This window comes from Chlorocebus sabaeus, chromosome 11 (assembly GCF_047675955.1).
Source record: "Chlorocebus sabaeus isolate Y175 chromosome 11, mChlSab1.0.hap1, whole genome shotgun sequence".
NCBI classification, from domain to species: Eukaryota; Metazoa; Chordata; class Mammalia; order Primates; family Cercopithecidae; genus Chlorocebus; species Chlorocebus sabaeus.
Genome location: NC_132914.1, coordinates 60418829 through 60439885, shown reverse-complemented (window position 1 = coordinate 60439885; position 21057 = coordinate 60418829). Strand labels below are relative to the sequence as shown.

Genomic DNA, 21057 nt, shown 5'->3' with positions numbered 1-21057 from the left:
CTTTAGGTATTGCAGGTTTTGTGCCACTCTGATTTTATATGATAGGAAATTCAATATTAAGTGAGTTTTGTCATAGGGCATTTCGGCTTTGTGGCTCTCTTGCCTTCTCTTCCATTTTTAATCCCTAAAAGTAAAGTTCCCCAAGCCTTGCACCTAAGTCTCTAATTTACCTCACTGATGACATCTATGCAGCTGTCCCTCTGGAGATTCCAAGTGTCACAATATCCTTAAAAACAGAGCTTCTCCTTCACTGGGGGTTTTTGCTTTGTTTATAATAGCTCAACAATGTGGAATCAGAATTCTTTGGACTCTCTCTTTGTTTCTGTCTACCTCCTTGCTGTCACCATCTGTTTGTCTTTTCCCTCAATGAAATGCTGTGATATTATGATATTCTGTCTTCAACACCATGTCCTGACATACAACTCCTAAAATCCTTGAAATCTTCAAAGTGATAAGTATCTTTTTGTATCCTAATGAGATGACTGGTGGCTGGCAGCCTCTGGATAGATTCAGGATGGGGTCTGTACATCAAAAAGACCAAGGCAGGATTAGAGGGCTGCGCAACTAAGTAGAATCACACAGTAAGCTGCCGTGGATAATGTAGATATCAGGTGTATTACAGTGAATAAAATGAAAGAATAGCCTAATTTAGATTGGCCCCAATAATTTGGGGGTGTGTGTGTGTGCATACACGCGCACATGTATCCTCAACCTCATGGGAGGGGAGAAGGGCTGAAGGTTGAGTTGATCACTAACAGCTGATGATTTAAATCACCCATGCCTATGTCATGAGGTCTCCATAAAGGCCCGAGAGGATAGGGCTCAGCGAGCTTCTGGGTAGCTGAACACGTGGAGGTTCCTGGAGGATCACGAGGGCATGGAAGCTCCGCACCCTATGCATCTCCTCATCTGTATCCTTTGTAATATCCTTTAGAATGAACTAGCAAATGTACGTAATTTTTTCCTGATTTCTGTGAGCCACTCTAGCAAATTAATCAAACCCTAGGAGAAGGGGGCTCTTGGGAACCCAGATTTATAGCTGGTCGGTCAGAAGCACAGGTAAACCAACCTGGGGCTTGCGATTGGCATCAGAAGTGGGGGTCAGTTCGGGGACTGAGCCCTCAACCTGTGGAATCTGATGTTATCTTCAAGTACATAATAGTGTGGAATTGAATTGGAGGATGCACAGCTGGTGTCTTCTGCAGAACTGATTGCTTGCTGGGTATGTGGAGGAAAATTCTCACACATTTGGTCACAGAAATCTGTATTGGTTGTCGTGGGCTAAGAACAGAGGAAAAACAGTTTGTGTTTTTTCCACTAAGAACTGTTCTTCTCAGTCACTAGTATTTATTGAGCTTACATCTTAAAATCAGTATTCTTTTAGACACCACTGAGGAAGTAAAAGATAAGATCTTATGGTCAGGCACTTTGGTTCACGTCTATAATCCCAGCACTTTGGGAGGCCCAGGTGGGCAGATCACTTGAGGCCAGGAGTTTGAGACCAGCCTAGCCAACATGGCGAAACCCTGTCTCTATAAAATTACAAAAAATTTAGCCAGGTGTGGTGGTGCATGCCTGTAATCCCAGCTACTTGGGAGGCTGAGGCATGAGAATCATTTGAACTCTGGAGACAGAGGTTGTGGTAAGCTGAGATCACACCACTGCACCCTAGCCTGGGCAACGGAGTGAAACTCTGTCTCAAAAACAAAACAAAAGATCTTTTATCTGGGGACATTTGTAGTCCCATGTTATATGAATATAGAAATATGCAATATCTGATTTATTTTGATATTCTAAATAACAAAAGGAGGTAGTGAAATGTTGATACCTTTCCCAAAGGGAAACATTGTTAAAAATGTTCGGAAGCACTCAAGTCAGAATAAATAGTACCTATTTCTGGGGAAAAAGTAGGCACTAGTCACAAACTACAGATGAACAGAAGAAAAAAATGCTTCCAATGAGGACAGATGGTAACAGTTTCATCAAATACTCTAGGCTTCTTTGAGAGCAGCGCTTTTCATCTTTGGTCCTCGGGTTGCCTGGCACGGTGTGGGGCTTGTGGTGAAGGTGACCTCTGACCACTGGTTTTTAATACTTACTGCGCACGCTGTCAGAGGTAGGTGTGCCCCTACGACCCCCTGATTGTATCTCAGATCTTCCTTCATACTGCGAAGGCTATGTAGCAAATCCCTCCTGTGTCCACTATGAAAAGTGAGCCTTGGCTTTTTCCTAAAGGACCAAAATCTCAGGAATTTTCTGACTGACTTCAATTCTGCTTCCCAGCAAGGCCTGGCTTAGCTCTGTTTTGTCACCTATTAGATTTATATTGTTGCTTAGCCTAGGACAACAGGTATAAATAAGACAAGTGTCTTCTAAGTCCTGATTTCAAACCTTCTCCCTACTTCTCCACCCTCCCAAAAACATGGTTGAATATTCAACATTTCAGACCCATGGAGGAAGTCGATTCCACTGCAGGGTTACTTACAGGAAGCCTTTGCCCTCCCAGAGATCAGAACCAAGTTAGCAGTGATTACCCTTTTAACCTGTTAACTATGGGATTTGAGTTCTGGACATAGCCAGGAGGATCTCAGAGTTCTATCTCCTTTTAAGAGTGGGTCTAGATTCCCCGTCACAGTCGGTTCTTAAGAAGGGAAGAAAATGGCAATATTTTAACTTATGGAACTACTAGATGTAATTCTATCACTGGGTAAATGGAAATACCAGGCAGTAGGCTTTGTTGGTAAAAACTGTATAAATACATGGTGACATTGTGACGAAAAGGGGGCAAAGGTTATAGTTTAGAAATCTATAAATTAGTGTTTCTAGATTAATTATAATAAATTAGTGTTTTCCAAAATTAGCATATTAATGGTAAATTGGGAACCCACATAGCTGTCTTTATTTAAGTTGGTTTTGTTTTCTTTTTGTTAGAACAGGAAGTTCCTCTAGGAAGGAATGAGCCTGTGATTCCACCAGCAGCCAGCAGGTGGAAATAGTAGGCAGTAGAGTGCTGGTTTTTCTTCCCCATTGCCTGGCTGGCAGATGGCCTTGTTCTCAGAATAAACCCGGATCAGATTTGGATACTAAAACCATGCAGAATCTGATTATTTGTGACTGACACTATTAGCAATGTGCTCAGAGCCGTGTTTTAACTCAGCTAGGGGGAGCTGCCAGGTCCTGTTGAAACTACCCAACACTTGCTCCTTTCTGCAACCGGATATTGCTTTCCTTTTGCAACTTGAATTTGGTAGAAAACAAAGAATGACCTTGGAGTTGCATCATCTATAGGACTTTCAAATCAAATTATTACCATCCCGGGCAATATTTTTCGCTTACACTTCTTTCCTGCTGAATTAGTCTCATTACACACACATCTCTGTTTGCTTTTCTTTCTTTTTTTTTTTTTTCTTTTCTTTTTTTGAAACGGAGTTTCTCTCTTGTTGCCCAGGCTGGAGTGCAATGGTGCGATCTCTGCTTGGTGCGATCTGGACTCACCACAACCTCTGCCTCCCGGGTTCAAGTAGTTCTCCTGCCTCCGCCTCCCAAGTAGCTGGGATTACAAGCATGTGCCACCACACCAGACTAATTTTGTATTTTCAGTAGAGACGGGGTTTCTAAGTGTTGGTCAGGCTGGTCTCCACCACCCAACCTCAGGTGATCTGCTTGCCTCAGCCTCCTAAAGTGCTGGGATTACAGGCGTGAGCTACCGCCCCTGGCCCTCTATTTGCTTTCTCTGCTCCCGTTTCTCCTTGCAACAAGGAGCAAAATAAAATCCCACATCTTAAAAACTGGATCTATTGTTTGATTTAAAGATTAACCTCGCTTAAATGTAGTATTTAAGCAGACACAACAGAAGATAACTCAGTCCTGCTACCTAGAAAGTTGCCATGGAAGGTCTTCAGGACTATTGATGAAGCAGATAAATCAATTATCTTGTTAACTGAATCTTATGAGTCATTTAAGTGATCCTTTTAGACCATACTTGAATGACAGTATATGCATGTGTTTTGCTAGTCAGTTTATTCTAGACACATGGCTCAGGGTTCATTGACAGCTAAAATGGGGAGATATTCTAAATCAGTCCTTGCTTAGTACAAAGCAGTAAGCGGTTTTTTTCCATGATTTCACTGATTTTTGTAAAAATACCAAAAACTTGAGGTTTTAAAAAAAGTAGTTCCATGTTTTTATTTATTATCTAGAATATTAAAAACGTAACCTAATCTGAAAGGCGAGGATTTGAAGAAAAAATGTAGATCATGCAATGGTAAATGTATCTTTATTGACTTAATTTGTCATGTTTGCTCTGATAGTAAAAGAACCAGCCAGATGGTCCGTTAGTGTTCCTTTCAGTACTAAGATTTTGTGAAACATCTTTTAAAGAGGAGTAGGTGGTGTATGTAGGGAAAAAATAAATGTGCTATTTTGGCTTCTAGGGAGGAGGGGGAGGGAAGCAATTATTTTTAGAATATGTTCTAGTTGCACACGGTTTTAGAAGAAATAGAAGAGTGTGTTTTAACGACAGTGAATCCTTCAGGGAAGATGAAGTCTATGGAAACACGTCTTTCAAATCCTTCCCACCATGATCCCAGAGAGGACACCTGTAATCAAAGTGTGTGTGCACATGTGCATGTATGCACACTTATGTCCCCACACGAATGTGGGGGAGGGAAGTGGCAAACGCATGCACATGTTAGCAAAGTTTCTTGGATTAAAAAGTAGTTAAGTTCACTCTTTATGAGAAAGTGCTGCCAAATTTAGCATTCCTTATTTGGGGGAGCTACCGAGGGAGTATAGCTGAACGTAGAAAAAGGTGAAAGAAATAATGAAATCAATTAGAAAAAAATATTGAGTCACACTATTAATATAATAGCGAGGGGTTAAATGGGTAAGCTAACTGGAATGTTTCCCCCAAAGTTAAAGCAGAAAAGTTTTAGTGTTGAGCTCTTTACCTTGATTTTTTTTCTTAAGGATTACATAATTTTCTAAGCAGAATTTCTTGTGATAGAAACCATGATAAATAATGTACCTACCTGTGGTGTAGCCCGAACTTGCTTAACTGAGTCCCAGAGGAATCTGTTGCCTTGGACAGCCCTGTTACGTGGACTTTTTGCACCATAACGATTCTACCTTTTGGATCGTACTAGTGGTTTGATCAAGTCTATCACACAAACACCATTCACATTCTAGTCTATATACAATATACAAGCAGTAGGTGTTCAAATAACTTTTTGAGATGGAGTCTCGCTCTGTTGCCCAGGCTAGAGTGCAGTGGTGTGGCACGATCTTGGCTCACTGCAACCTCCGGCTCCTGGGTTCAAGCAATTCTCCTATCTCAGCCTCCCGAGTAGCTTGGACTATAGGCGCACACCACCAAGCCCAGCTAACTTTTTTTTGTATTTTTAGCAGAGACAGGGTTTCGTCATGTTGGTCAGGCTGGTCTCAAAATCCTGACCTCAGGTGATCCACCTGCCTCAGCTTCCCAAAGTACTGGGATTACAGGCGTGAGCCACCAAGCCTGGCGTGTTCAAATAATTTTTAATAAATATTGTCTTTCAGCCTTTTAGGTATTCAAGCAAATATTGATTCTGACAGTGAAAAAATAGTCTTGGTAGCTGAGTAGTTCCTTTTGATATATTGGATGTAGACTCTTTATCAATTTATGTATTAATTTAGTAAAATATGTGTCTATCATAGTATCAGCTTTATATGAGTTCTTTAAATCCAAAAAAAGGAAAAAAAATAGCAGTTCCATCCACAAACTCCTTTGTCAGTAGGGTTTGGGGTTCTGTTTTTATGGGTTTTCTTGGAGGTTAAACAGGCATCTTAATGTTTTCCTTCTCCTCTCTTGTATTTCCTTAAACTAATTCTTCCCACCCGACACCCATGCCCCTCCTCTTCATCCTCCAGTCTCCTGCCACTCTTGTGTAGGTTCTGATAACCACTTTTGTCAATCGAGCATTTTAATTGAAAAATGGGTTTCTGCTTAACTATTATCTCAGCAAGCATTAGCATTGTAAGCTTTTCATTTGTGAATTGTGGAATCCATTTATCATATTAAGGCAGAGGTAAGCGGATAGGGAGATAAAAAATTTAAAATTTATTTCTACATTTGTCCATTGAATAGACATTTATTAAACTACCATTTACCTGGCCTAACCTAGGTGTTGAGGGCCTAAGGTGAGCAAGAAAGGTCACCGCTCTCAATGTTGAAGCTTCTAGGCTGCAGGAAGGGTCTAGATATCCTGCTAAGCCCCTCACACATGCCAGCTAATTTAGACTCATGACAGTCCTTTAAGAAAGCTAATTTATACACAGTTGAAGTAAATGTTAAAAATCCCACATAGTCCTTTGAAGTTCGCCCCATGCTTGATGCTTCTGCAGCTTTTGCTGCTGCTGTTCACTCGCATATCAAAGTGTTTCCTCAGTTGTTTGTAAACCCCTACATCCCCAACACGTATTCCTACCTCTTCCCTGTGACTCCCCAGCTCCCTTCTCCCAACCTCTTACCCAGCTCACTCCCAGTGTGTGGGTCTCTCCCAAGTCCTGGCTTTGTGTTTTTTCTCTATTTACTGGTTTTTGTTGTTGTTCTGTTTTTGTTTTTGAGATAGGGTCTTGCTCTGTAACCCCAGTTGAAGTGCAGTGGCGTGACCATGGCTTACTGCAGCCTCGAACTCCTGGACTCAAGAGATCCTCTATCCTCAGCCTCCCAAGTAGCTAAGACTACAGTCATGTGCCACCACATCCAGCTAATTATTTTTTGTAGAGATGGGGGTATCACTATGTTGCCCAGGCTGGTCTTGAACTCCTGGCCTCAAGTGATCCTCCTGTCTCTGCCTCCCAAAGTATTGGAATTACAGGTATTAGCCACCGTGACTGGCTTCCACTTACTCTTTAACCAGTATGATATCCCTAAGGTCAACCTCTTCTGTTTCCAGTTTCCCATTGGTGATTTATCCTTTTTATGTTACCATCTCTGGCCCCTAGAGCAAAGCAGTTGCTGGTAAATGCTGGAGTCTTGACTTCTCTCCCCCTTTTCCATGAGGAGGCTGGTTGAAGCAGCTGAGCTCTAACTCTGTGGGATTCTCAGGATTACAATAGTGGCCTGACCCTACACCCGCCAACAACACCATCAACGTCACCATTTCTTCCTCTTCCTGTAATTTTTAGCCAGCCCTCATTTTCCTTCCCTCCGCACAAAAGTAGTAGATTACCACTGGAAGATTTGGCATTATTTTAGCCAGGCATTCAGTGTATCTTACTAACTCCAATTTTTCTGAGGTAACAGAACCTTTGCTTCTATCGCTAACAGAATTTCACAGATATCTGTCTTGATGATGTCAATGTTGGTCTATTTTTACTATTAATTTATTGGGGAGGCCTCATTAGGTGGCAGGTAACAACACAAGCTTTGGAAGACAGCCAGGTTGGAACCTAGACTCTAGCCAGGTAAATATGGGCAGGCTACCCCCACTTCTCTGCAACTAAACAATGAGGTTCCTAGTGACGGTCGTGAGGATGATATGAGAGTTTGAGTATAAAGTGCTCAGCACACTGCCTGACGTAGAGAAAGTTCTCAATGAATGTTTCTAATTATTATGAACGCGTTACCACTGTAAATTGGTGACTGTGGGAAAAGTCAAGTCAGAGTTCAGAAGCCCTATAAGTCATTTTAAATCATTTAAGTCATTATAAGTCATTTATAATTTAAGTCATTTTAAGTCATTTATAAGTCATTATAAGTCTTTGCCCTATAAGTCATGGGTTGACTCCTGCCTGTGTTGAACAGAAGACATCTTTCTGTAATTTATCTGTAAAAGAGACTATTTATCCAAGATTTTGGAGTTTAAAACATTGATCAAGTCTGGGCTGGGTATGGCGGCCTAGCGCTTTGGAAGGCTGAGACAGGATTGTTTGAAGCCAAGAGTTTGAGACCAGCCTGGGCAACATAGTGAGACCTTTTCCCCACAAAAAATAGAAAAGTTAGCTGGGTGTGGTGGCTGTATAGACCTGTAGTCTCAGCTACCCAGGAGGCTAAGGCAGGAGGCTTGAGCCCAGGAGGTCAAGGCTGCAGTGAGCTATGATCATACCACTGCACTCCAGCCTGGGTGACAGAGCAAACCTTCTCTTTAAAAAGGCAAGGCTGGGCGCAGTGGCTGGTGCCTATAATCCCAGCACTTTGGGAGGCCAAGGCAGGCAGATTGCTTGAGCACAGGAGTTCAAGACCAGCCTGGACAATGTGGGAGGACCCCATCTCTACCAAAAATACAAAAATTATCCGGGTGTAGTGGCGCACACCTGTGGTCCCAGGTACTCGGAAGGCTGAGGTGGGAGGATCGCTTGAGCCTGGGAAGCAGAGGTTGCAGTGAGCTGAGATTGGGCCACTGCACTCCAGCCTGGGTGACAGAGCCAGACCCTGTCTTCAGAAAAACAAACAAAACAAAACAAAACATTGATCAGGTCCAAGTACTTGGCATTCTCAGCCTCTCTGGTGTATGTTTCACATGGCAGCTCATGCAATCCACAAAGACTAAATTTTCCATAAGCTGTGATATTTACTGAATACAACTTACATTTCATTTGCATTTTTGTCTGATTGTTTCTGTTTGCTGTCTATTGTTTCCTGTCTCTGGTTCACAAATGGTCTAATATGTGGCAGTTTTATGCCAGTGTCCTCTCCAGAAATGCTCATTAGGTGGTAGGAAAGCAAGCACTAAAGATTTTTCTAGTCCCTTCTTGAAGCACATTCAGAGTCTGAGGACTGTAAAGAGAGTGAAGGTGAGAAAGCTTTTGCTATACATCCTACACGATCCAACACTAACTCTGTTTTTTTCTCCAGGACCTACAGATAGAACGAGAGAGGAGTTCATATAATATATCTGGTGGTTGCACAGCCCTCATTGTGATTTGCCTTTTGGGGAAGCTGTATGTTGCAAATGCTGGGGATAGCAGGTAAGCAAATGAGCTGTCTGATTCTTGCCAATTTCTAATGCCTTCTGATGTTTTTATTTTGTCTCAAAAAATTAAATGATTAGAAATAATTAAAGACAGGCCTTCTACATCAGAATGAAAATGCATTTAAGAGCAATCAGGTTGGTATTACAAGGTAAAGGCAGTCTCTTACTTATGCATATAGCAGTTCATGTACATGTCTGTGATAAATCTAAACCAGTAGTATTCAAACGTTTTTTTGACTTCAGAACCTGCTTCTCAATGAAAACTTAGCAGGAGCATAACATGTGAGACTGATGAGGAGGAAGGAAAGGGATTCGAGTGCCTTGGGTGTTTGGAAGGGAGCCTGGGATGACTCCCCAGTTGACTCCATTTTTACTTAGTGACTTTGTACTGTTCTCTCCCAGAAGCTTCTCCTTTTATGCACATTCCCGTAGAAGCTGCAGTCACCTCACGTCCGGGTTCAACTAAAGGAAATTTTGGCCAAGAGATCGTTGTTAACCCTTCCTTTATCCAGCATTGCCAGGGAATAAGATACATTTATGTTTTTATTTCATTTATTTTTTAAAAATTAGAGACAGGGTCTCACTATGTTGCCCAAGCTAGACTCAAATTCCTGGGCTCAAACAATCCTCCCACCTCAGCGCCTGAGTAGCTGGGATTACAGGTTGCACCACCACACCGGGCAGTTGTGATTTTCTTTTCAATAACTGAAGCTTCTTCACTTTTAATGTGGGGAATTTTTAAATTACAGCTTTTTCAACAAATATTCTAACATGTATTACACACTGGTCCACCGCTTTCATAACAAAATATGCCGGCCTGAGAGTAGGACCTTTTCCAAAGAACTGACTATTCTGGAAGTAGTAAAAGTACAGAACTTTTCCCCCCGCTGAAGGGCTGTGAGGACTCTCATTCTTCTGTCCCCTTCCTCTAGGTCACATGGCTTTTGTGGGCTCTCCTGCTTGCTCCACCCTTTTTGAGGTCTGATCCCACCCCTTCCCTTTCCCCTTCCCTGTCTCCAGCTTAAGTTGCTATTGCCTCTGCAGCCCAGAACACCAACTCCCTTGAGGCAATCAAGAAATTCACCTTAATTTTACTTCCATTTACAAAGCAAACTTAGGCTGAGGCAGCCTCCATTCCTCCTAGTAAAGCATCCTTTCCCAGGGAAGATCCCGAACAACAAGGAGCGAACCGACCTGGCAGCGGTTTTGGGGGCTTGAAGATTGGTGTTTGTGAAGGTCTGTTGATTTCAAAAGTATATATGTGGTGATATAAACATATATGTATACATTTTACAACAAATATTCTAACATGTATTACATGAAATGTAATTACATGTTCTAACATGAAAGAGGTGGAGAAATGTGTAATACATGTTGTAAAAACATATATATTTACGTTTCCTTGTAAAATTCTGCCCAGTAAATGGAAGTATGTGTAAAATGCTATGCTTACCCCGTGGCTGCTGTTCCCCTGTGTCAGGTCAGGGTTCTGACAGGAGACAGACTCCAACTCAGATGGGTCAACTGGGAATGAAGGAGGTAGAGAGAACCAGCCAGGAGTGTTGAGGTCCCCAGGAAGGAGTTGACCACCCTGAGGAACCAGGGAAGGAAACACTGTAGCAGAGCCAAGGATAGTGGGAGTCACTAATGAGGGACCACTGGGCAGGAGCTATTGGAAGAAATGGGAGGAGAGACGCTGACTTCTTTCTGCCCGCCCTCCCATCTCTTGCCCGACCTTCCCATCAGCTGACCCCAGCAGGAAGCCAGCTGACGAGTGGCCCAGGGAGGTCAGCCTGCCAGGACACATACATAGGCCAGGACAGTACCTCCAGGATGGGGACAGATGGAAAAGAACCAGCACATCTGCTACTCCTCTCCCACCCCAGCGTTTGAGCAGCTTCAAAGACAGGAATCTTCGGTCTTCAGGGGCTTTTAAAACACACTGAGGGGCCAGCCCCTGGCCTCTTGTTCAGTTCCTGATCTTAAGCTGGTTGGGAGACAGAGGAGAGCAGCAAAGGAGGCAATTCCTCTTTGTCTGCTCCAATTGAGTAAGACCAAGTGGATGATTCAGCTGTTGCACTCACGTTCACCTTTTGCGTTTATGTTTCCTGTCCTTTAAAATGAGTTTGCTTCCTGGCCCACTTGGGGACTAAGGAAGTGACTGAGTGCCTTGCTCCTGGAAACAGTCCCACCCCTACCTCCCAGGGAAGCGCCTTTCACCAGATGACCTGAGTCAGAAGTTACCTCAACTTCCTGGCTGGAATACCTTTATGTTCGACTATTCTTTAAGACTCAACTCCTCCCCAATGCCTTTTTCTCATTTTTAAACATAGTTTCCTTCAAAGCTCCAGGCTCCTTAACAGAGCCAACTACCTAGCCGGGGCTTCTAAGCCTGTATCTCAGAAGCTCCCGTCCTCTGTCCAGGGACCTGCCAGTCCCAAGTGTTCATCTTCTGGTTTCTTGCCTTCTGTTGTACTTAGGTGCCAATTTCCAGACCAGACTTCGATTTCATCTATAAAGTCAGTGGTATTGAACTAGATAATCTCTAAAAATTATCCCACGAGAAGCGGCACTTTTAGAAAGTAAAGTTGTAAAGGTTTATCTTTTGGTTATTTTATATTTCTTAGAATTTGTTTTGGAAATGTTAATATAACTGAAGTTCTTGGTGTTTCTAAGTGTTCATAAAAATATGATGTTTTGGCTGGGCATGGTGGCTCACACCTATAATCCCAGCACTTTGGGAGGCCAAGGCGGGCAGATCACGAGGTCAGGAGATTGAGACCATCCTGGACAATATGGTAAAACCCCGTCACCACTAAAAATACAAAAAAAATGAGCCGGGTGTGGCGGTGCGCACCTGTAATCCCAGCTACCCGGGAGGCTGAGGCAGGAGAATCACTTGAACATGGGAGGCAGAGGTTGCAGTGAGCCAAGATTGTGCCACTGCACTCCAACCTGGGCAACACAGCGAGACTCTGTCTCCAAAAAAAAAAAAAGTATGATGTTTTACATGTTATATCCAATCATTTGAAAAGCCTAACAGATACTTTTATCCTTAATAAAGCCATAACACACACACACACACAAAAATCAAAAAAGCAGTATCTCTAAAACCTAATAAGCTTAATGATAAAATACTACCTCTAAAACCTAATAAACTTAATTATGCTTACAGTATTCTAGCCCCAGTATCCAGATATAAATTTGGGGTTTTGTAGTTGATTATTTGGTGTGCTTTTCACATCTGGGTCATACTTCAGGAAACCTGAGAACAATGTCAGTTGGTATTTTTATGCGCTATCTGAAGGATCATTTTTAGGATGCTTACTAGCGTGCCATTCGCAGCTCTTTTATAAACAATAGATACTGATATCATCTTATAGGATCATTGTCTAGTTTGCCATACTAATAATATAGGTGTTTGAGCTTACAGAAATATTCAGTTATTCCCAAGGAACAATAGCTAAGTGAGCTTTGATCATATCTATAGAAATGTAGGTCCATTATCACTGTTTGACGAGCAGTCAGGAATCCCAGGGCTCAGTTTAAAACAAATGCTTAGAGCCACAGAAGGTTCTGGCAACAGGGCCCTGATTAATGAAGTGCTAAATTTTCTTCTTTATTGCTAGATATTAGCTGTCATGTGCTTTTTTTTTTACATCTTGACAGTTTTGAGAGTAAAAAGTCTTTGTTATATGTTCACTGCCCCCATAATTATTCACACTCAAGAAAAGAGAAGCTTTGCCCTGGTTTGATTTGGGAAGCTGCCAATGGTCAGGAACTAAGCTGTGTATCATCTGATTTACCATCAGACATCTGCACACTTAGGAGTTGTATTCAGGAAATGTTGCCTGATGCTATTTGTGGCTTTATGGGTTTTTGAGTCAACGACCATGCCAGTCAGAGGATGTAGGACCATTCATGTAGGATGGTCCACAGTGACGCGGGTACCTGATCCATGTGGTCTGTTCCATGCCCTGATAGAACTTGCCCTTCTACTCTGCCAAGCTAACCAGCCACAGAGGCACATGCAGTAACTGCTTGATGCATGCCAGTTGCTTTATTTTTCCTGGGCAGAGGCAGCCAACTCAACACCTAGGGGATCATAAGGGACCAGGAAAGAAGCAGATGGTGGGTGGATTTTCACTTCAGGCAAAAAATGAACCAGTAGCATGCAAATGTCATGCAAAGCAATATGCAAACTATCACCCATTGTGTTTGAGTCATCAGCTCCTTAGGGCTCTGACTGATTCTTCAGTTTAGAAGGTGCTTTGACTCCATTTTAGAGATAATTTCATTTCATCTCTAGAGAACTAACGTACCGAGGAAGCGAAGCCATTACCACGTATTTTAAACAATGTGTAAAGGTTTAGCAACTGAGGCTGGGTGAAGTCACTCAGAGTTTTAAAAAGCATTTAAGATTCATTAAATTCTTAATTCTACTCTTGCCAGACTTATAGTAACAGTGGCATTAAAACAGCTAATAAGCACAAGGCATGTATTAAATACTATAACAGAGGATCACATTTAATTATCTCAATAATATAGTGAGAAGTAGGCACTGTTAATACCAGTTAAATACAGTTTACCAATTAATAAACTGAGGCAGAGTGAGGGGAAGTGGTTTCCCCAGGCTTGGGCAGCTACGGAGGAGCAGGGCCACCCCCCGCCCAAGACTGGGAGTTGGATCTGATCCCCAGTGTCTGCACCGTACCCTGGGATTTCCCATCCATGCTGAGACTCACAGGGTTTTGTTTTTCTCATTTTAGCATCTCTAAATAAAGAAGTTCTCATTAACATTTTTTTCTTCCTGTTTTTATGTGAAATAGTGACACACCTTATAATCAATGGCATCTTAGTTTTCACCTAAAATGGATTATGGAGTGAGTGGAAGGCTGCCTTAGAGGCTATTTTAAATGCACTGCAGTTGTCGACAAGATAAGCTTTGGATGGTCCAATTCATCCATTTATAATGTAGAAAAGGATTTTTTCTCAACATGAGATCTCCCATCTCATTCCAAGAGTCCCAAAGTTCTGAGACTATTTTAAATGTTGTGTTTTTGGCCGAGTGCAGTGGCTCATGCCTGCAATCCTAGCACTTTGGGACGCTGAGCAGTAGGAGGATTACTTGAGCCTAGGAGTTACAGACCAGTCTGGGCAACATGGAAAAAACCCATCTTTACAAAAATATATATATACATTAGCTGGGTGTGGTGGCTCACACCCGTAATCCCAGCTACTCAGGAGGCTGAGGTGAGCAGATCACCTGAGCCCAGAGATGTCAAGGCTGCAGTGAGCTATGATCATGCCATTGCACTCCAGCCTGGGTGACAGTGAGACCCTGTCTCAAAAAATTAAAATTAAAAATAAATGTTTTCATTTTGATCGTAATCTATTGAAAATAATATAAGCATTTGCTGATTCTATAAATGATTGCTACCATAAATTCAGACTTCCATTGTGTTGTGCTTATAACTTCTTTGGAAGCAAGTGTCTCATTGACGTTTTCGAATTGAGCCCACAGACTCCTGGGAATAGAGGGTCATCTTCTCGTGCTTGAGAGTCTCCTAGGAAAGGGTAGGAAAAGTCGAATGTGTTCATTCATTAGCTCGGTAGGACGGGAGTGAACGGCATTCCATGAATTGTCCCTGAACGAAGCCAGCAAAGTCCAGCCAGGATGGTTTTCTTTCATGTATCTTTCACTCCTTTTTAGTTTCCCACAATTACCCCCCATTAGAGTGAAAGCTTTCTCTATTAGTTCAAAGGTGAGTTCCTTTGACAAGTCTGAATGTTCCTGAGGACAGGAGTTAGGTATTAAACAGGACTTAACGTTTCTAAATTCAAAATCAATTACACATCTGTGGCATCTTCTCTCCAGGTTTCTTCCTTTTGCTGATGGTAAAATAATGAAATATTAGGTAACTGCCTCCAAGCCAAGGGCATGCAAAGAACTATTCATTTCTTCTTATGTCCATGGATTTCACCAACAGCCAGTACAAATCCTTTCTGAAGCTCTTTTTTGCTAAAAAGTGGTTCATCTATCCATACATGCCAGTGAGCTCCTGCTCTGATATTAGCCTTCCTCTGAGTTTGGAAATATATTTGACCTTAAGCCATTAACTATATTAAATACACTATTCCTCTCACTTTCTTTGATATGTATTTGAAAAATAACAGAGAAAACCCAAAATCAACAACTCTTCTCCATTGTGAAAGGTGAATTGCTGCTTCTCCCTTTTATCTGCAGAGCCCCCTCCCCATCTTTTTAGTGTGTATTTCATGTAATCCCTTAGCTATACCCACAACCTGTAGAAGGGATGAGCAGAAAGAAAATAATGCTACCAAATGATCACAAATACAGGCAGAGAAACCAAGTAATGGCTTGAGACAGACTCTACTTTTCCCATCAGCCCACTTGCCGTCCACACAGAGGGCACCCAAGAGGCCCTTCTCTCTCTGAACTTCCTCTCTCGGGGATTTTTGAAGCTCTTCCTGACACCTCTTGTTCTGAATTAGTGGTCTTCAAAGTGTGATCCCCAGACTGGCGGCAGCATCACCTGGGAACTTGTTAGGAGAGCAGATCACTGCTCACTGAAACGCCGTGGGTGGACCCAGCAGTCTGTGTTTAGCAAGTCCTACAGGTGACTCCGATGTATGCTCCAGTTTAAGAATCACCACTCTGAAGTCTACCCGTGGGCATCTGAGAGAGCTAGGAAGGAGTGAAATATTTTAGCTGTTCCTGGCCTGAGGGTCAAAGCATTCGACTGCAGGCGCACTATAAGGCAGTCTCAGCAAGTCCTGCTGCAGCCAGACACCACATGCAGGGCAAGCTCCTGGAACCCGTGTTTCCCCTTCCACGTTGCAGCCTGCGACATGCAGTGGGGGACGGGGGACGGGGGACGGGGGACGAGGGACGGGGGGCGGGGCGGCGGCGGCGGCGGCGGCGGGGGTTGCTGCCTGGGCCTGGGCCGGCTGGCTGCAGATTCCTTTCTGCCAGCCTGACATTCTAGAACTGAGGCCCTGTTCCTCTGAAGAGTGGAATTAGGGTGAGAATTTCTAACACGATCCAGCTCCACATGTTGGCCTCCTCTTCCTGCTGGGTCGTTCTGAAGCCTGAGTAGCCGTGAAGCATCCCCCCCTACACCGGCCCTCCGTTCTCTTGTCTGGAATGGGTCAGACATGCCCCCGTGCGGACTTTTCATCTGTCATTGTTGGGCCCCTGGGAAGTGTAGTTGTTGCAGTTCCCCATTCCAGCCAAGCTATGCCTTTAAACACGTCCCGTTTCTCTTAGCCCACTGAAAGGCTGAGCTAGGAAGTCTCATGAAGTTCGCAGAATTAGAATATGTGCACTTAGAAATGCTGGCATGAGATTATTGTGATCAAGATAGTCACCTTTTCTATGCCTGGTTGCTGAGCTAGGGTAGAACAGCGGATCAATGTCAGGAGGGAACTTCCTAGTAGAGAACCCAAGGCCCTATGTTTGCCCACTCAAGCCCACAACTGTATAGATTTCCAGGACCTAATCATCTAATTTGTAGGTGATATGAAACCAAGTAAGATGAACTAGCAAGACTCAAAAAGTCCTTTAGTGCCTGGGAAAGTGGGTAAATACCAGGTGAAGCTTAACCACAGTAAAGGTAAAGTATCACACCTGTTGAAAAGACAAAAACCAGCCTGGCAGTGGGGTACGGTAGTTCACGTCTGTAATCCCAGCACTTTAGGAGGCTATGGTGGGAGATCGTTTGAGCCCAGGACTTAAAGACCAACCCCGGCAACAAAGTGAGACCTTGTCTCTATTTTTAAAAATTTGTTTCAATTAGTTGGGCACATTGGCACACGCCTGTGGTCCCAGCTACTCAGGAGGCTGAGGCAGGAGGATCACTTGAGCTTGGGAGGTTGGGCTGCAGTGTGCCATGATTGCACCGATGCATTCTGGCCTGGGTGACAGAGTGAGACCCTGTCACCAAAAAAAAAAAGAAAGAAAACTAGCAGGATAGGGGAGAGAGCTTATCAATGGCTCACATTTTTTTTTAATGTATTTAAGTAGACAGTAAATTTAATCTGGTCAGTAATGTGCTATAGACACCAGAACCTAATCTAATCATAGGCTGCAGTATTTGAGATATAAGGCAAATAATAGCTAATGTTTCTGACTGGCTGGCTTACTTTGTCCCTAGTAAGTACTGTTACTAGTGTCTAGGGCTTTACATGAATTTTACATAAATAACCTCATTAATCCTAACATCAACCCATTTGGGGAAGTACTATTATTAATGTCATTTTACCTGTAAAGTCCCTTTCTAGGTGACATAATTCAGCATGTGTATAGATGAACAGGAACCTTCAAAGAGAGACTGGAGTGGTGAAGAGATTGGAACTGTTTGAAAAGATGAGGAAAATTCAAAAGAGCTAGAGATTTTTAGCCACATGAAAAGATAACTTTTGTTGATGTAAAAGATCAAGTATTTGTGAGATATGGGGTAAGGTGGTAAGATTAGCTGTCCAGGAGTCTGGGATAGAAGTGACAGCCACAGGCAGGCAGGATGGTGGTTAAGAGCAGGGACACTGGACTCAGATGGCCTGAGCTGAATCCTGGCTCTGCCACTAGTATGTGTGACCTTGGGCCAATCTCATGTTTTCTGTACTGAGTGTTGTCAACTGTAAATGGAGATAATGATAGTACTCACTCCTCAGGTGAGGATTAGATGAGCAGATGCCTGGAAGGCCCTTAGCACAGAGCCAGGTGTATGTCAACTGCTCAGTAATAGTTAGCTACTATTATTGTTATCATACTGATCAGAAGAACTGTTTATAGATGCAACAGGCCACTGAAGGAAGTAGTGGGTTCTTCTTAAAAAAATAGTTGTGCATCAACTGCATTCCACCTAGCAAGGATGTTGTGCTAAGTTTTTCAAGGTGCCCATGAAATATTATGTTTGAGCCCCTGCACAGTGGCTCATACCTGTAATCCCAGCACCTTGGGAGGCCGAGGTGGGCAGATCACAAGGTCAGGAGATCGAGACCAGCTGGGCCAACATGCTGAAACCCCATCTCTACTAAAAAAAAAAAAAAAAAAAATACAAAAATACAAAAATTAGCCGGGCATGGTGGTGTGGGCCTGTAATCCCAGCTACTCAAGGCTGAGGCAGGAGAATTGCTTGAATTTGGGAGGCAGAAGAAGTTGTAGTGAGCAGAGATCGTGCCACTGCACTCCAGCCTGGTGACAGAGCAAGACCTCGTCTCAAAAAAAACCCAAAAAACAACAAACAGAAAGAAATATTATGTCTGTCTTTCTTTTTCTTTCTTCCTTCCTTTCCTTCCCATTCTTCCTTTCTTTTCTTTTCTTTCCTTTTTCCTTTCCTTTTGAGACAGGGTCTTACTCTGTCACCCAGGCTAGAGTGCAGTAGCGTGATCATAGCCCACTGCGGCCTCAAACTCCTTAACTTAAGCCATCCTCCCATGTCAGCCCCCTGAGTAGCTAGGATTACAGGTGCATGCCACCATGCCAAGCTAATTTTTATTTTTTGCAGAGATGGGGTCTCACTATACTGGACCTGTACTCAAGCCGTCCTCTTGCCTTGCCTCCCAAAGTGCTAGGATTATAGGCATGAACCATCACACCCAGCAAAGCATTATGTTTCTGTGACTTTGAGGATCTTAAAGAAATAACATGACTATTTTCATTTTTGCCTCTTTCTTTTAAGAGTTTAATGAAGCAGCACTTTGGGAGGCCGAGGCGGGTGGCTCACGAGGTCAGGAGATCGAGACCATCCTAGCTAACATGGTGAAACCCCGTCTCTACAAAAAAATACAAAAAAAAAAAAAAAAAAAAAAAGAATTAGCCGGGCGTGGTGGCGGGCACCTGTAGGCCCAGCTATTTGGGAGGCTGAGGCAGGAGAATGGTGTGAGCCCGGGAGGCGAAGCTTGCAGTGAGTTGAGATCACGCCACTGCACTCCAGCCTGGGGCAACTGAGCAAGACTCCGTCTCAAAAAAAAAAAAAAAGAGTTTAATGAAGCAGTGCCTTTGTCCCTTGCAGGCACTCAAGGACCTAGGCTGAAGGAGGCTCTGACATTTTTAACTCTTGGCTTTCAAGAGCTCTTGAGGCATCTACATCCAGTGAGACAGAAGGGGACAAGAGTGTGGAGGAGCACTCAAGGAAGAGTGTTAGGAGCAAGGCCTGTTAGAGACACACAGCATTTCTGGGTGCATTCCATTGGCTAGAATCCAGTTATGTGGCTTTACTGAGAAGCAAATAAGGCTGCTGGGAAATGTAGTCTAAGTCATGTACCCAGGCCCAAGGGAATTGATTTTGGTGGACAGTTAGCAGTTTTGGCCACCAGTGGCATTGAAAAGGGAATTCTTACTAGGTTCAATTAGTAATAGTGTCTTTATTCAGTTTTTGATACATTTTCCCTTTTTTTCTGATGAAGTTACAACTTGGATATCACTATCATTTTTGAGTCCAGAGACCAATTACCTCTTTTGTTACCTGAATTTTGTCACTGTTAGTTTTAGGAGAGATGCGGTAAGTTCAGCTTTAGCTATCAAAGATAGTGAAGAAAGAGCTGACTCACCGAGATCCACTTTCATCTTGGAGAAGAACACATTTAAATAATGAAAAAGCCTACAGGTAAACAGCATACCAAATATTTCTCTTTGGAAAGTTCATCATAGAAAGCAAGGATTATTTCATTGCTAAAGGAGAAAGATTACATTAATCAGGTAGGGTGTGACTATACTGATGTTTTAAAAACTTCTCTTCTTTGGCAGTTATTTTTAAATTGTAACAGTTACATTGTAAAGATTTTTAAATGATAAACCAGTTCAGTTTAATAGTTTAGTTTCTTATCTGCTCTCAAACTGCAGTTCTTCGGTATGGTTTTTGAGTTCATTTCCTCCCATTGATGTCATCCTTAATATAAGATTTGAAATAACAATTATGAATGGATTACTTAGATATATACCTCAATCCATCCTTAGTTTGCATACGATAAACTTACAGTTCATCGTGCATATATTACATAGTTAGAAGATAAAGGGTAAGCAGAGTAAAATGTCATGGTAGGAGCAGGATTCAACAAATATTTATATGCCTTCCATGAGCCAGGCATCTGCTGGGCACTGTGCTGGGGAAGCCACCGTGAAGTAGGCAGACAAGGTCTCTGTCCTCTTGAACTTGTAGTCAGCCCAGGTAGGCAGGTAGTCAGGCATCCATTTACAAAGCAGTGTGACAGACAAGGCAGATGTTTCAGGAGACACATGAAGCTCTGGGCTTTACTGAGTCAGGGCTGCCTTGGGTTAAAGACACACATTTGTAATCGTGTTCTTTGGCTGCAGAAATAGCAATGCTGGTACACTGCATCAACAGAATTGCCTCACAGGTCAGAATCCATTGCAGCAGGATTCTATAGGCTAAGCCCTTTGCTTTATTATTTCACAGTGTCATTGTGGTTGTGAATAGTGCTTCAGTGTATGGCACTTGGGGTCATTTTGTGATATACATGTTAGACGGGATCATACTCATTTTTGTGAAATATAACCCTCATTGAGCCACCATCAACAGACAATGGTTTATGAAGGTCTTGTTTCCTGATGGGATGTTGATGTTCACTGAGCAGTCCTTACTGGTGTGTGGTGTACAGTTATCAAATGATTTGTTTGCTTCAAGGAGTTAACTGAACAATATGGGCATTTCACCTTCAACTCTGTCCAGTCTTGTTTAAGCAGGGCAATAAACTCTCCAGGCCCAAATATGGTTTAGCTGTTAGTACAGGAAGGGAGGGAGAAACATGTCAGCCCTTGGAAGTGAGCTGGGGTTGTGTAGGTAGAGTAGTGAAATAGAATGATCCCAGGTGCTAGGGTCTGGAAAAGCTGGCCCTCATCCCTCTAGAAAATACCTTGCTTTCCCATTTGTGGAAGGGACTGGTTCCTACTCTTCTAAATTGCCATGCAGGTGACAGATGATGTATATAAAGCACAAGCGTGGTTCAGCCCTTCATTCTGTCACCAAATATGTCTCATGCCAGGCACTGTCAAAGGCACTAGGAACATAGCCATGAACAAAAAACACCCTGCCTTCATGGAGCTTGCAAACCAGTCAGG

At 42.9% G+C, this 21057-nt stretch overlaps 1 protein-coding gene across 3 annotated transcripts in view; it reads left to right on the top strand.

Moving 5' to 3' along the window:
• Window positions 1–21057, top strand: part of PPM1H (protein phosphatase, Mg2+/Mn2+ dependent 1H) — a 284632-nt gene that overhangs the window by 131859 nt on the left and 131716 nt on the right. For all 3 annotated transcript variants that reach the window (XR_499243.3, XR_012094526.1, XM_008003881.3), the window contains exon 4: window positions 8837–8949. Coding sequence is in view for 1 of the 3 variants with exons in the window: in XM_008003881.3 (XP_008002072.1) it covers window positions 8837–8949 (113 nt within the window). In the remaining 2 variants the exon portion in view is untranslated. The remainder of the gene's footprint in view (window positions 1–8836; window positions 8950–21057) is intronic.